This window comes from Epinephelus lanceolatus, chromosome 20, assembly GCF_041903045.1.
Source record: "Epinephelus lanceolatus isolate andai-2023 chromosome 20, ASM4190304v1, whole genome shotgun sequence".
NCBI classification, from domain to species: Eukaryota; Metazoa; Chordata; class Actinopteri; order Perciformes; family Serranidae; genus Epinephelus; species Epinephelus lanceolatus.
Window position 1 is genome coordinate 34,265,265 of NC_135753.1, and position 14,982 is coordinate 34,280,246.

Sequence of the window (14,982 nt, forward strand, 5' to 3'; positions counted from 1 at the left end):
GTGGTATCGGATTGGTCATAGGCTGTACTCGCCGATACCCCATACCGCTTTTTAGGCAGTATCGGAGGCATTTCCGATACTGGTATCGATATCGGTACAACTCTATTAGCTAGCATGAAAGTTAAGCAATGTACTGCTGTAGACTTGGACTACAGCGAACATATTTTAGTCACCTAAAAAAAATCGGCATCAGTGTAAGTGTACGCTATATTTGAGTATTTGCTCCACTTTACCTTACATACTTTTTTTTTTTGGTGCACCTTTTTCCAGATGGCTAAAAACTAACAAATTGAGGCAGTGTTTGCTCAGTGCCGTCCAATTTTACGTACAGAATACCAGGATTTTCTATCTGGATGTAACTGTAAATACAGATTGTGATTTGAACTGTAAGAATTTTGACATTTGGACAGTTGCAGGACATTTCTTCTCGCCATAATTTGATTTGCGTACATCATGATTGGGATTTCCGTATGGTGTAGGCCACCTTTTCTTTAAAAAACCCATAAAATCAATCAGTCTTTGTCTTCTTTGAGCAGCACTTTGCATCGAGCACTTTGATTGTCTGTTAAACTTTAAAGATTTTGCCTGTTTTTTAACGTCCTTCTCTTTGCAAGCTCCAAAACTGTGCCACGTGGACGTACTAGTTATGCAGCTTTGGGAGTCTCCCACGTTGAGCTGAATCTCAGTGAAGTTCACAATTTGTTTAGCAAATGCTTGAGGCAACAGAGATGGCTCTTCAATCAATCAATCAAACTTTATTTGTATAGCACTTTTCATACATTAAAAATGCAGCACAAAGTGCTTCACAGAATAAAAACAAACAAAAATAATACATACATATTGAAAACCCGCCCCTCCGACCCCCACATATAAACACACACACACACACACACACACACACACACACAGTCAATATAGTCAATAACATGGCTGGGCACTGAGGAACCAGGTGAGGAAAGAACCACCTATGGGGAGCCATCCACACTGAGAGGCGCTACAGCCCACGGCCACAGGGAGCGCCGCCACAGAGACAACCCCGACCAGACAGACCGGGGTGGACTCCACACATGGAGATTAGGAAAAATTAAAGAGTTAAAGATTAAAATAATATTAATAATAATAATAAATAAATAAATTAATTAATTAAGATTTAGAAACTAAAATGCATAAAGATTTAAAAATAAATCATTTAAAAGCATTAGAAAGTAAAAAGAACATATAATAGAAGAATTAAAAGAGTAAAAGAAATCAGTTAAAAGCTAAATTAAAAAGGTGAGTCTTGAGCCTCCTTTTAAAAACATCAGCAGTCTCTGCAGTCCTGATGCTCTCCGGCAGGCTGTTCCATAAGTGAGGGTCATGATGGCTGAATGCAGCCTCCCCGTGGGTTTTTGTTCTAACTCTTGGAACAATTAAAAGGCCGGTGCCGGAGGACCTCAGGATCCGCGAGGGTTGATATGATAAAAGCAGGTCAGATAAATAAGATGGCCCAAGACCGTTAAGACATTTAAAAACTAATAAAAGAACCTTAAAATGTACAGTGATTGTCATTGCTCTAAACACACACACACACACACACACACACACACACACAGAAAGTATAAGACACACATGTTTATTTATTCCAGAGCGGGCCTTGCTAAATCAAATATTCAGTGGGCTTATAAATGACATTATGTCATGTTCCAGTCCCTGTTCACTCCCTACATTCCCGAAGTAACTATCCTATCTCCCTTCTCTGCCCTGTGTTCATTCTTCACTTACTGACAACACACACCCGTCAGCATACTGCAGCACAAAGACAAAGGACAGCCTTGACTAATACATCTATACAGTGGCGATAAATTTACAGTATACAGTATAAGAGAGAGCTGTTTGTGGGTGAATCTATATAGATGATGAGGTGATTTCTCTGCTTAACAATCCATTATCCTCAACAGTAGTGATGCCCTACACTTTTAAGACTCAAAAAGGCACCCATGGGGATAGAAATTAATGAAGAGCTGTTTGGGAGATCTGTTTCAATAATGTTTCCATGACCTACGCATCTGGTGCAACTACTGACTTTGATTAAGTGTGTCTGATTGTATTGCAGATGGAACATGCAGAACTAAGTAACGCGGCCAACACAAACACACGCACTGAGAGTTGAGCAACACTGAAGGGTCAGGCTGGACACATGCTGCAGTATAAATAACCAAAAGCAGAGTTTCTAAGCTACCTCTAGAGGTCTGCGAGGGCATTTAACTCAGACCAGTCTGACCTGAGTACCTGAGTTTAACACCTGACCATCTTACAACTGAATTATGAGACCTGACTAAAACCAAAGTTGGATTTAGGTAGTTCTTCTTCAGAGAGGAAAAAGACACACTAAGGGTCTTAAGTTTTTTTCTCTTACATTTTAATATTGTCTGTTGGAGTGGTAATGGGATCCTTAAAAACAAGGACAAGTTGGAAAAAGTTGTAAAGTTGTGCTGTAAGATCAGCACCTGTATGACGAAATGGTCACCTCTAAAGCTCCATCAGGGCAGAGGTTTTGCCTCCCTAGATGTGGCACCAAGCGTTACAGATCGTCCTTTGTCCCCGTCTGCTATCGCTTATCTCAACCAGCAGTGACCACTAATGTCTGTGTTTTACCCCTGACAGTGTGATACTGGATTCTGTGTTATTTATTGTACTGTCTGTTCTGTTACACTCAAAACTGTAGCCCAAAACAGAATTACACAGAGGCATGATCACAGGTCATTATGTTCCCACACTAAATGATCCCTCCCTAATTCAAGGAGGATTTTAAGAAGCTCCCCTCGGGCAAACTGTTGCTTTATTTAAACCATAAAGGCAAGACACAAGGGTGAGAAAGTTGGGGTAAACTAGCCTTTTTAGAAATGGGAGGAAGACCCATCCAAGGAATGGATCTAGATCATGATTGTATGGCACTTCACTGAAAACATATTGCCTGTGATGCTTGCAAATACAGCAAACGATACAGGCAGTAGGCAAAAGCATAAAGAGCAAACAACATCATAGGTTGAGAAAGAGAAACAGAAAAACAGACAGCCACATACAGACAACAGCTTTAAACAGAACCAGACCTGCCTGGAAAATAAACAGGAAACACATGTCTGGGTCAGACGGGCAGAGGCAGAAACACCGTGGGCACTTGGTCCGATCACCTGCTTAGTTTCAGCTTAGACAACACTTTAATAAGGATGCATTGTACTGTAGCAGTTTTGCATTTTGCTTTGTCAACAAGAGATTTATTGGGTCATAACCATCACTTATACTGCTACTGAAGCCATAAGCTCCACATCATACAGTGCCTACTCTGTGTCATTTATCCACAAGGCGTGGCTGTGCAGCTTTGTGCGTAGGTGTGAGTCGATTCCCCATCGTAGCACACTGAACGTGGCCAAAGTTAAGGCGTACATTCACTCCTGGGGGAGTCAACACTACAGGTCTGCACAGTACTGCATTTTCAATCCCACCCCAGTCACCTCCCACAGATTTTTTGACCATTATGTGCGCTTTCACTCACACCATCACACTCCACCCACTCCCATGCTCCTCTCTACAACATCATGTTCTGTCCAAATCTGTCTGCCCTATGCAGCAGAGAAAATGAGACACATGTAGACACACACGAAGCACTATAAAAGCAAACAAACAGTTTTAGTAAAAGGCAGTGTGACCGAAAAGTTTTGGATTCCCTTGAGCTAGGTGGACTCACCTACAGAAAAATGAGGGGTCAATGAGGGAGCCAAATAATTCTGGGAACACAGAAACATCACACTCTCAAGACAGATCACCATAATATTGTCAGTTCCAGAGAGACTAACGGATTAGTTACAGTGCTCAGTGGTACACAGTCAAACACAGACCGTCAGTTCAGCTACACACAGTGACGCCTACAGTGCACGGACACTATGAGAGGGATTTGTTGGCAAAACACAAGTCAAACACATTTTTGTTTTTTAATCTGGTAAACATAGCAGACAGAAACAAACTGTGTTGCACTGAAGTGGCCGAGATATCACGTCCGCATGTACAGTTTGAACACTTGTTACTTGCTATGTGTAGCTGCAGTGTGGAAGGACTTTAGTTTAATTAACTTGTTGTGTTGCTCTTAAGAACACAAAATGGGGCCGGCTCACCACAAACAGTTTTACCTCATGTCAACACCAGACCAGCTGATGGGTTTTAAATCTAGGGGTTTGTCTAGAAAGTGTAGGCTACAGCTAATAAAACCAGCTAAGGTTGAGACCAGGAAGCTTGAGCTGGTGATATTTGGGTACATTTACATTTATGCAGCTGATGTTAGAAGAGTACAACACTTTCTGTGTCAATGATGCAGCAGACTGAGCTTCAACCTATGTCTTGTTAGACGACTGGCGAGCTGTGGTCCCTTTTCCACCAACTTAGCTCTCGTTCGTCTTCGAGCTTTCCTGTGAACCAGCATGCTTTTCCACCACTTTTGGAGCAGAGCCATTTTAATTAAGGATGCGTCATCAACGAAGGGCACAACGAAAGTACACAGCAGTAAACAAGATGGCAGATCACACTGGTTACCTTGAGCTGTTATTAGTCACAGATATTTGGACCAACTATTGGACCAACATTCCATCCTCTCGTTACAATCTGATGAATATGAAACGCCCGGTGATGTCGCCATGGTTCACATTTCCGGTCAAGGAAAACCTGCTATTTCTGAATCCAGCTGGGAGCCAACTTTTCAGCTTCCAAACCAATCTATTTTTTGGACAAAATGCTGCAATGGTCACACAAATCCACCAAAAACATTTCTCAGAAGTTAAACTAGACCTTCAGATTTTGGGGTCATGAGATGCAGAGATAGCTACAGGACACAAACACTGTCTCAAGAGAAATAACAAATGGGAATAAAGAGACAGCCTAGAAGCAGACAGGGAGGACAGGATAACAAGGGAACTCGAATGAGAAGAGCTGGAGTACATTACATTACAGCATGGGGGTGGGGTCTCACCTCCCCCCACTCAGCCAACGGGAAGCGAGCCAGCATGATAATCAATAACAGTGACTGCTATTTGACTCGGCCCTCCCTACACAACATGCTTGTTAGCCAACAACATGCATCAAGGACCCTCCCTAGCAAACCTTCAACCCTTCCCAGCCTGTCTGTACCGTTTCAACATGTTGTAGCCACCAATTTCTCATCACATCAGACAGATCGGACACAAATGTACGAATACATTTGAGTCCACTGTTCTGTCTGGTGAGCACATGGTTGAAGCCATTGTAGATGACCTATGAATTCATGCAGACAACAGGATTGTCCTCCTTGAAACAGTATCAGTGCAAACAAGTATGGACCTGATGCTTCTACACACCATCATCATTTAGTGGCTTCAGACCCAGGCCATGCTCTTTCTGACATGTCCCCTGATCTCGCACTGTCAGGGACAAATGGCTGCATGCATAGGGGAAACCAGCGCACGCAGCAGCATGATATTCTGCATAACTACCAAAATAAAATGCCATTCTCTCTCCCACAGTCTGTAAAATCTCACCCAGCATGCAGCCGTAATTGCAGCTCCACAGCAGACATTAAATACTTGGAACTGATTTGCTCTGCTCCATGTGAAGTGCTGTAAAAGCAGCAACTTCACTAACAGCAGTCTGGCAAAGAGTGGTAGAGAGGAGTTAGTTAAACACACACTCCGTGACCTCTCCATGCTGAATATTCTAAAATGGCTTTTTGCCTTAGGACAGGCATATATCAGGTTGATACTGTTGGCAGAAACCAGAGAGACAAGAGAACATTTTGTTCCAACACCAAATCTCCAACGTTTCATTGATGTCCAGATTGAATGACTATTGCGAGATGAATTCGGGGTATCAGGAAAAAAGGTTTTCATTTTAGTAGGGCAAAGTTAAGCCAACTGTCACCAAGTCCACGAAGCTGGCCTTCTACCAAACCAACAGGTTACACACCAGGCTTCACAAAGTACAGTCCTGGTTTTGCCGAACGTCACATGCAGTATAACGCACCTGCAAGTGCTACTCATGCTCATGTATGTATTCAGTCTTGTTCCAGCTAGGTTCACATACGCAATACGCATCACGCCTGAGCTGTGGCGCTATGTTAAAGTTCTGGTTTCCTGTTGTGTGTCGCACACTTAAGTTCACTGAAAGGTCTTCAGAGGGTGAGTCATGTCGGAGGTTGCAAGTCAATGGTAATCAACACAGAGAGATGTTAAGAGATGCAAAAGTCATGGGTGTCCCAATTAGAGCATCTGTGTTTGTCCTGTCCTTGTTACCACAACACTGGGAAACCTAGCAGTAAATTGAAACAATAAGAAACGTAACAAACAGAGCATCATAGGGTAAAAAAAAAAGGTTGAGAAAAAGTTAAAATACAAGAAGGGAGTGTGTGGAAAGGGGTATATGAAGGGAAATGGGGAGGAGAGTTAGTGCAAACAGACACTGGTATGGATGAAAAATTCATGTCAAACTCCCCTGAGTGGCAGTGGCGTGTGAGGGAAACCCTATGTTCACACAGTTGCTGGAAAATTAAAAAGCCTTCCCTAGAAACCACCGACTTCCCTGCACATTATCCGCCCACACAGAGCCCATAAACAGGTTTTTTCTGACAAACATAGGAAACAGTCACCCTTGCAATAAAGCCAAATTATCAGCTTGCGATGGATACTGTAAGCAAAGTCTGGAACTTTCTGGAACTACTCCTTTTTTACTGTCACAGGGAAGTGTTTCAACTTTAAAAGTCTCACTGCAGAACACAGATCTGTACATTAGCACTACATATCTCATTTGCGTTAATCATCCACCTGACCTGATGGAAATAAAAAACGAACGTCAAACATCTGATCTCACCTGTGGCGCCTTCCCCTTCCTCTTTCACCACGTTGTTGTCATCCACATCATCCTCTTCGTCACCCTCTTTTGCCTTTCTGGCGCCGTCCCTCACTGGGACCACAGTGAAGTTGGTGGGCATTTCTACACCATGTGCTTCCTCTCAATGTCTCCTGTTTGCCGCACTCTTATCTCTTTCTCCTTTCTCCTCCCTCTCCCTCCCTCTCTGTTCAGCTGCTCCTCTCTCTTCCTCCGTCCAACAGCTGTCACTCCTCTCTTCTTTCTTACACACTCCTTCTCAACTGTTTGTCTTCTCACCCAGACCCACTGCCCCGGTGTGCTCTCCTCTCCTGGGCAGACGTCGGCTCTTACTTCTGAGTTTTTGTTCCTATCGCTAGAATTCTGCTGTGCACACATGTGACCCCGACCCCCCTCGCACCGACTAGCCAAATAAGGAAGCGTGCGACTGCCCCGCCCAGTGGGGGCAGTACCCACAAACACACACTCACGCTAGCAAAAAAACATGACATGCATTTGTGCTCATGAGTGTATGAGAGTGCACATATGGCTCTGACTGTGCCTGAGGGCAGATCCTCTGCCCAGGAATGTCGCTCTGTCTCACGCATAACAAAAGCCGGCAATGTCAGCCTTTGTTCAAAGAGAGGAGGAAGTCCAGATCTGCTCCACTGAGGAAAGCCTACACGCACACACATGCGCACACACACACACACACACACACACACACACACACACACACACACACAAATGGACACATATATATTTCCTCACTTCCTATGCTGTTATTTGACCCCATGTGCAGAGTCAGAAGTGGGCAGGGGCTGATTTAAAAACAAATACTGGCCAACACACACACACACACACACACACACACACACACAAATGGACACATATATATTTCCTCACTTCCTATGCTGTTATTTGACCCCATGTGCAGAGTCAGAAGTGGGCAGGGGCTGATTTAAAAACAAATACTGGCCAACACACACCACTGGAGAGGGGTTGCACACACACATACAGATGCTTAAACACACATTACACTTCTGCATAGCATGTACCTCTTGTTATGAGTGTAATGTATATACTGTGAAAGCACACTTAAATACACAGGGACGGGAAACTGCGTGAGGCGCAGAGTGGGGAGGCATGTGAATCAATACAAGTGTCAAGTTCATGCTCTTATCTCTTCGGAGCAACCTCTGAGGCCACATCCTCACAATAACACTTTCATTTAAAACAAAAACTATCTCCGTAGCACCCTTTCAGAATTTATCTCTGTCCATACCAACACGCATAAAAGCACGTATCACATAACCATTCACGTACACTGGGCATGCGCGTCCTGGTGTAAACAGGACGCGGACTGTCTCCTCTACAGTTGGTTGCTTAGTTACAGAAAACACTAAAGAAATGGCGACATGTAAAACCAGCTTGGACCAGCAACATGGTGGAGCTGTTAATGAAAGTAACATGAGTATGACAGTCTAGATGGTGGAACGGATTGGGAGCCAACACAAAGCGCAAATAAGGTGACGCATCAAAGTGTTACTGGAAGCATAATCTAACACCAGAGAAAGCCATGGTAATGGGAAATGAGTAACGTTACCCACACAAGACAGATTAAATAATAATTACAATGTGAAACATCACACGTACATAGCGCTTTTTGGAAGCCTTGCTTGCTTTACATAGAGTAGGATTAAAAAACACAGTAAATTCTTTATTAAAGACGAGAAAATGCGAGATTAAACTTGAGTACAAAGGGTATGTAGGCCTAGCTACAATGTTTTGGCTTGGTATGTCAGACCCTTGGGCCTGACCCATTTCTACCCATTAAATCTTCCTCTTGGTATTGAGTGCCCTTGTTTGCAAGATAACCCTTGATGAGGGATGTTAGAAATATTAGGGTGGAGATCCTTCCCTAAGAAATGGGACACCACTTCGACGCAAATCGACGTGGCCAACGTGCAGGCATCTGTCACGCATAGTAGCTTGTGTTGTGGCGTGTGCTATGTTTATTTTTCTCCGTCTGATGAATCAACGCAGAAGAAATGCTGGAAACAGGAGGCGCCTACGATGTCTTCTAGTTCTGATTGATTTTGTTCGGGTAAGTCGATTTGTTTAAATATTTTGACGCTGTCTTCAACCCAGTTGCTGATGAGTTTACGCTAGTCCAACCATCTGTTGTTTGTATAGCCTACATTCTGATCGTACAGTAACAAATTGTTTTCCAGAACTTGCCGAAGTTGCTGACTTCGCAAGGTGTTCTGGGACATTTCATCTTCCACTTCATTGAAAGTGTGGGTCGGGGCTCCCTTGGAATCTAGGGTGGGTTTTAAGTGTTGGAAACCACTTCCACTACCTCAGTTCTGTTTTGGGACACCACTAGCCTAAACGTGAACATGCACAACCAAGTGCAAGTGGGTATTTCTAGGGGAAGTGTGGGTATTGGGACAGGCCCTTAATCATGAAGCAAACATGGGCGTCCGTGTTTTCATTTTCAAAAGTCTCCATTTCAGCCCATCCGGACTACAATGCAATCCCGGACTTTTTAAATTAAAACAAAGTTAGCAGCAAATTCGAAGGTCTCTGTTTTAGGGGCTCCAAAATACTGGAGTAGTGTGCATGCTAGGCGTAAACGTAGCACTAGTCACACATTTTAAAATGAGAACTTGTGTGGATGTTGTCTAAAATACCAGATGCAGTGCTGACAACAGAGACAGACACTCGCAGAAGAATTCTGGCATTGTTGTTGTTATTTAAAGCCTGAGAAAATTAGTTCAAGAGTGTGTGGGGAGGAAGGAAAATTACTAATTTTTCTACCATCAGGGTTCCTACACATTTTCATGGAGAAAATTTCAACATTTTTCCATGACTTTCAAGGACCCACAGTTGAAAAAAAATCTTGCCTTACTTGCCCAGTACATTTCAAACATATCAAACTCCATTCAAATATAATTTCAGCGAGCTAGCATGCATGAATAGGTCAACGTCAAACGTCAAAACATCAACACATATAAAAAACGATGTTACATTGACGGCTTTAGAAAATTATTTGCTGTTATGTTACATTACATCGAAGTTTATCTGCGAAAAGTTACTGCCACAATTTCATTACACACAACAAAAGTCCAAGCCTTATAAAATCTTTCAGTAATATTTACTAATTCCATGACTTTTTCAGGTTTTCCATGACCGTGGGAACCCTGTACCATCCTATTGTATTCTGTTCCATCGAACTGTGTATCACCATTATTCAGCAGCAGCAGCAGCAGCAGTGTATTGCTGCTCATATTCAATGCTGACCTCAAGACAAAACCAGCGAGTCATTTCCTCAAGGTAAGGAGTGCACTGTAAGTGATTACAAGGTACTGCGTCTCACCCCGAGTAACCAGCAGCCCCGTGTGTTGGGAAACACCGGGAGAAAACCACAGCAGTGAAAGCAGATGACCGGCTCTTTCAGAACGCTACATTCCTGGAGCCTCACATGGTTGCGTAACATCTGGAGACCCACCCAGAACAACTAACCCCTCTCCCCCTTTGGTTGCCCAACATGACGACATACAAGATCAATACCGTCAGGGGAAGGGTGGAGGCTGCAGGAAATACGAAAGGGAGGAGCTGGAGCACAAGGCAGGAGAATCAAAGAGAGATGGACAGGCAGGCGGCCCAACTTACAGGAAAGCATGGCCTCCTCTTTTTTTTTTTTAGTGTGCAACTTATGCAAGGCTCAGAATATGTTTCCGAAGTCTGAGCCAGAGAGGGAAAATTCCATCTGTACTATACTGTGGCTGAGATTCTGTTTTATCCCCTATAGAAGTGTCTAGGCTGTGACTATAGAAACAGAAACATTTAGGCACTGGTTAGATAGACTGCTATGTTTCCCATAAAAAGGCTTTCCTCGAGTGGATAATAATGATTTGTTACTTTTGTACCTCTAGTCCAGGGTTACACCTCTTAACTGCAATTTACTATATTTATCCCAATCTGCCCTAACAGTACTAGCCTTTATTTACGCTTCTAATTGTGAAATTTAGCCAGTTGTCTGTAAAATGACAAGTAAAAATGGATTAATTAAATAATTACTGGCAGATGTGAAAATAACTGAATGTCACGTGACCCATTTCTAAATATCTTTAATGATTTGAGCCGATGGACCTTTACTCAAGGAGATGAAATTAGCCCACTTAGCATAGTATTTCTCCACCTCCATTAATAAGTCTAAAGGAGAGGCCCTGTGTGCGGCCACAATACCCAGGTGGGAGCACCATACCCTGGCTGGCGATAAGGTGTTTTAAGAAGTTTTCTCCCCAGCGTGAGGGATGTCTGGACCCAGTCTGCCTGGGGTGCAGACGAGGGTTTCAGAGGGACAGGATCGCCCAGGACAAACACGTTCTAGGCAAAGTGGGACGCCTAATTTAAGGATCATTTCGATATTCTCATGTACGGCAGGCCAGAATTTTTGTGCAACATGGCAGGACCACAACATGTGTAGGAGTGTGCCAACACTCACCCCACACCAGCAGCTATTCGGACTGTCTTTAAGGATTCACACTGGCGCTATTTGGTCCACTTTAAACGAACCCTGGTCCACTTCCACAGATAGTTCGGTTTGTTTGGACTGGTGTGAACGCTCATTCGAACTCGGCTCCAACGAGCCAACCCTGGTCCGCTTGAAAACTGGGGTCTCGGTTCACTTGCAAGTGAAACCTGGTGCGGTTCGCTTACAGTGGGAAAGGCAAACGGACTATCCAGCGAACCAAAGAGGGGAAGTGAACCAAAGAGAGGAAGAGCGCAGTGCATTTTGGTGTTTGGTGTTTTTGTGGTGACCAAGCCGGCTGAAGGGGATGGATTTCCGTTTTCGGTCCTGGCCAATCGAGGAGCCAGGTTTTCTTCTTCCTCCTGCTTTTTTTCCTTCCTGGTCAGTGGCCGTTTTGGGCAATACCGCCCCCAAACAAGCAGCTGTTGTAACTGCGTGATGTTATCAAGGCGGTTTGGTCTGCTTTAAGAAGTGCAGTGTCAAAGTGAACCGAACCAAATGAAGGTGTGAAATTTTTTGGCATTCTCCCCCCAATCGAACCAAATCCCCCGGACTATCCTGGTGTGAATGTGCACTTAATTTCATCCTAAATAACCTTGAGGGGGACCAGTATACCCTGTTTATTATTGTAAAGTCTCGTTCTAAGTTCCCGTGATGTTTTCTTTTGGTTCTTTAAAATGCTGTTCCATTCCTGTTCAACAAACTCTTTTAGAACAAGCCAAAACAGCGGCATAAAAAAAAGTTTGAAAGAGTAAGAAGTAAGAAAAAGTGTTGTTGCACAGTGTGCAACAACACAAATAAAGACATTAAAGATATACAGTAACATATAGAAATATTGGGAAACCTTCGCACAATGACAAGAACCAACCGATTAATTCATCCTAAATTCAGGCAGCAAAGCACCAGCCATCCAATCAGGTATTTCAGAAATATTTTGTTCGACTTCCAGCTTCATAGGTCAGGGCTCAATGAAATGTCACAAGTCCAGTAAGTGGGTGTGGCTGCAAAGATCCGACTGCTACAGGCAAATCAAATGTTGAGTGAATGAGTCTGGTGGCTAATATACAGTCTGCAGCCTTTCTACACACTGGGACTGTTTCTGTGTGTGCTGAAAGCAAGGCATTAATCAATACCATGATCTGACATGTACTGTGGTGCTGCTAAGGTAACAAAGAGAGCACTTATCTGCTCCCTGCTCGGCGGATGAGCAGTGATGTAACTGGCATCCGCTGATTAAGCGGCCAGACAGTCAGACTGCTTCTCAGGGGCAGTGGGCGCATCCAGGCCACGAAGACAATGTCCCTTTCATGAGAGAGTTCACAACAATCCACAGTGAAGACTAAAAACTGGGCTAAAATGTTGTGACATAAGCAAATCTCAGACAGTTTTCCACCGTGTTGTGTTTGATCTCTCAGCCAGAGCATGATATGAAAACACAAGAGCACAGGGGTATTTGTTACATAACTTCATTATAGACTCATGTGTTGCTCCAACGGAAGGAGGAAATAACCAAAATATAAAGATTTAAGTCTTTGCAGAGGCACTGTCTAATATTGTCTTGGTCCTTTGCAAGTGACTTTCTACAATAAGCAGAAACCTCCAGGGCTGAAAAATAACCAATGCGGAAGTGCTAAACATTACGATGGCTCGGTTCCATTAAGTGTCCCAGTAAGCTATTCCAGAGAGCCAGCATGCACAATACCAGGACCTCCCTCAAGTGGAGTGCAGCTATCATTAATGTTATCGAATACAACTGTGCTTTTCCTCCCCAGCACCACACTCTCGTCAAAACATGGTCACCTCAGGTCACTTCTGGCTCAAATATCCAAGATGGCGAGGGCCAAAATGCCAAACCTGAGGTTTTAAAAAGGAAATCCACAAACAAATGGGTCACGTCAGAGTCCTGGGTAACCTGCAAAAAGCTGTGTGACAGGTAAATAAATAAATAGTCATGGGTACGGGCAGGGGTGAAACTGAACTACAGCGGGCAGGCAGCAGGTGAGAACAAAAATGGATATATATTTTTCAAAATAAAACAAATGGAAAAGATGTGCAGTATATGTGTATTATTTTGACATCTAAATCACTCTTATCAAGCTGCAATTCTTTCTATTCTGAAAGTCAGTGACACAAGTTGAACCTTTGACCCCATTGTCACATTCGCCACTGACTTGGAAGACTCTAAGGATGAAACTTTGCAGCCCGAGGATGAGGTGGCAGCCTTCATCGAGTTCAAGATACTCAAGGAGGGTCTTTTAAAGACTTTATAGTGGTGGAAGGAGCACGCTAAAATGTTTCCTAACTTGGCAGTGATTGTGCCGAATGTTTTCGCCATCCTGGCATCGAGCGCAGCCAATGAAAGAGACTAAAAAGACATTTTAGTTTCAAGTCAAGAACGGGAAACCCATCTTAATGTGAGTGGCTGTTGCCTGTGTATATTTAATTACACGTAGGGGTCGTGGGATTTTAATCAACAGGTGCGAGGAGGTGCAGCTTTGACTTAAGCCCCTTTTACACTGCCAGATTTCTGGCGAATGTTGGGCCGTTTTGCCGGCAACCTGCGAGTGTTTAGACACACAGAGCCGGATTGGCGAGTTGATCCGAGGTGCCCAATTTTCCGCCATGTAGGGTAGTCATATTGGTGCAACCTTTTTGGTTTAAAAAGAACGAGGCGCCCTTCTGCCACGGGAGGAGCTGTTGATGACGCCGCAATGTGCGACCCACTGGCGGTGGACTAACAGATAACAGCTGATAGCAGGAATTAGCGAGCAGCTAGTAGCAAGAGGGAAACGCAAACCTGACAGACACTGTAAAGATGAGCAACTGGGGAGACAAGGAATTGCTCGCCCTCCTTGCCCTTGCAAAGTGCAGCATTTTGCTGCACTCCCTGATTTTGTTTTTATACTGCCAATGCTGAAAGAAGACTGATTGGGCTTTCCTGCAAATTTATACAATTCCTATTTAAAAAGGGCTGTAGACATAATGACGGGTAACGGGTTGGTTCTGGTACTGAGCTGTATGGGTATTGGTGGGTGGAGCACTCTGGTCGACGTCATGGTCCTGTGTCCATTATTCTGATACAGTCTATGGTCTGTACCAGTCAAGGACATGTCCGTGGTGATCTAATCAACCAGAACAAGCTCATGCACAAACAGCTCTGTGAGACAAAGGAGGGAAATTAGCAAAGCACTAAATGTAACGTCTTAACTGTGTGTTATTAGTCAGACCAGTTATTAATAAGTACAGGAATGTTTTAGACGTACAGTAATTCCAAAGTGTCGGCCGGTCAGCGGTCAGCACGCAGTTTTCCCTGCGCTCAATGGAGTCATATGATATTGGGGATTTCTCTGTGCTTCCTGTGAGGAAATATAACTCACTGAGGACTGATTCCACATTGGAAATGGTAAAAGTATGTATATCCATGGACTGTAAGTGTATTTGAATGCTACATCAGTGATTTTTCAGGACAGGAAAGTGGACGTACATGCTGGATAGTGTCTAAGGAAGTGAAGAAACAACATGCAATCATTTTAAACATGCCCAAAATAAAAAATACTATAGACATGAAATGACACTGGGGA

The 14,982-nt window shown here is 43.6% G+C and overlaps 1 protein-coding gene across 6 annotated transcripts in view; it reads right to left on the minus strand.

Moving 5' to 3' along the window:
- slc12a7b (solute carrier family 12 member 7b) overlaps positions 1 to 14,982 on the minus strand; it is a 91,843-nt gene that overhangs the window by 56,513 nt on the left and 20,348 nt on the right. Inside the window, exon 1 of one of the 6 annotated variants that reach the window (XM_033639508.2) lies at positions 6,865 to 7,269. The exons of 4 other annotated variants lie outside the window; for them this stretch is intronic. In XM_033639508.2, the coding sequence (XP_033495399.1) occupies positions 6,865 to 6,985 (121 nt within the window). In that variant the 5' untranslated portion in view covers positions 6,986 to 7,269. Of the gene's footprint in view, positions 1 to 6,864; positions 7,270 to 14,982 lie in introns of those variants that run through there. One more of the 6 variants, XM_078162977.1, reaches the window with a different exon arrangement.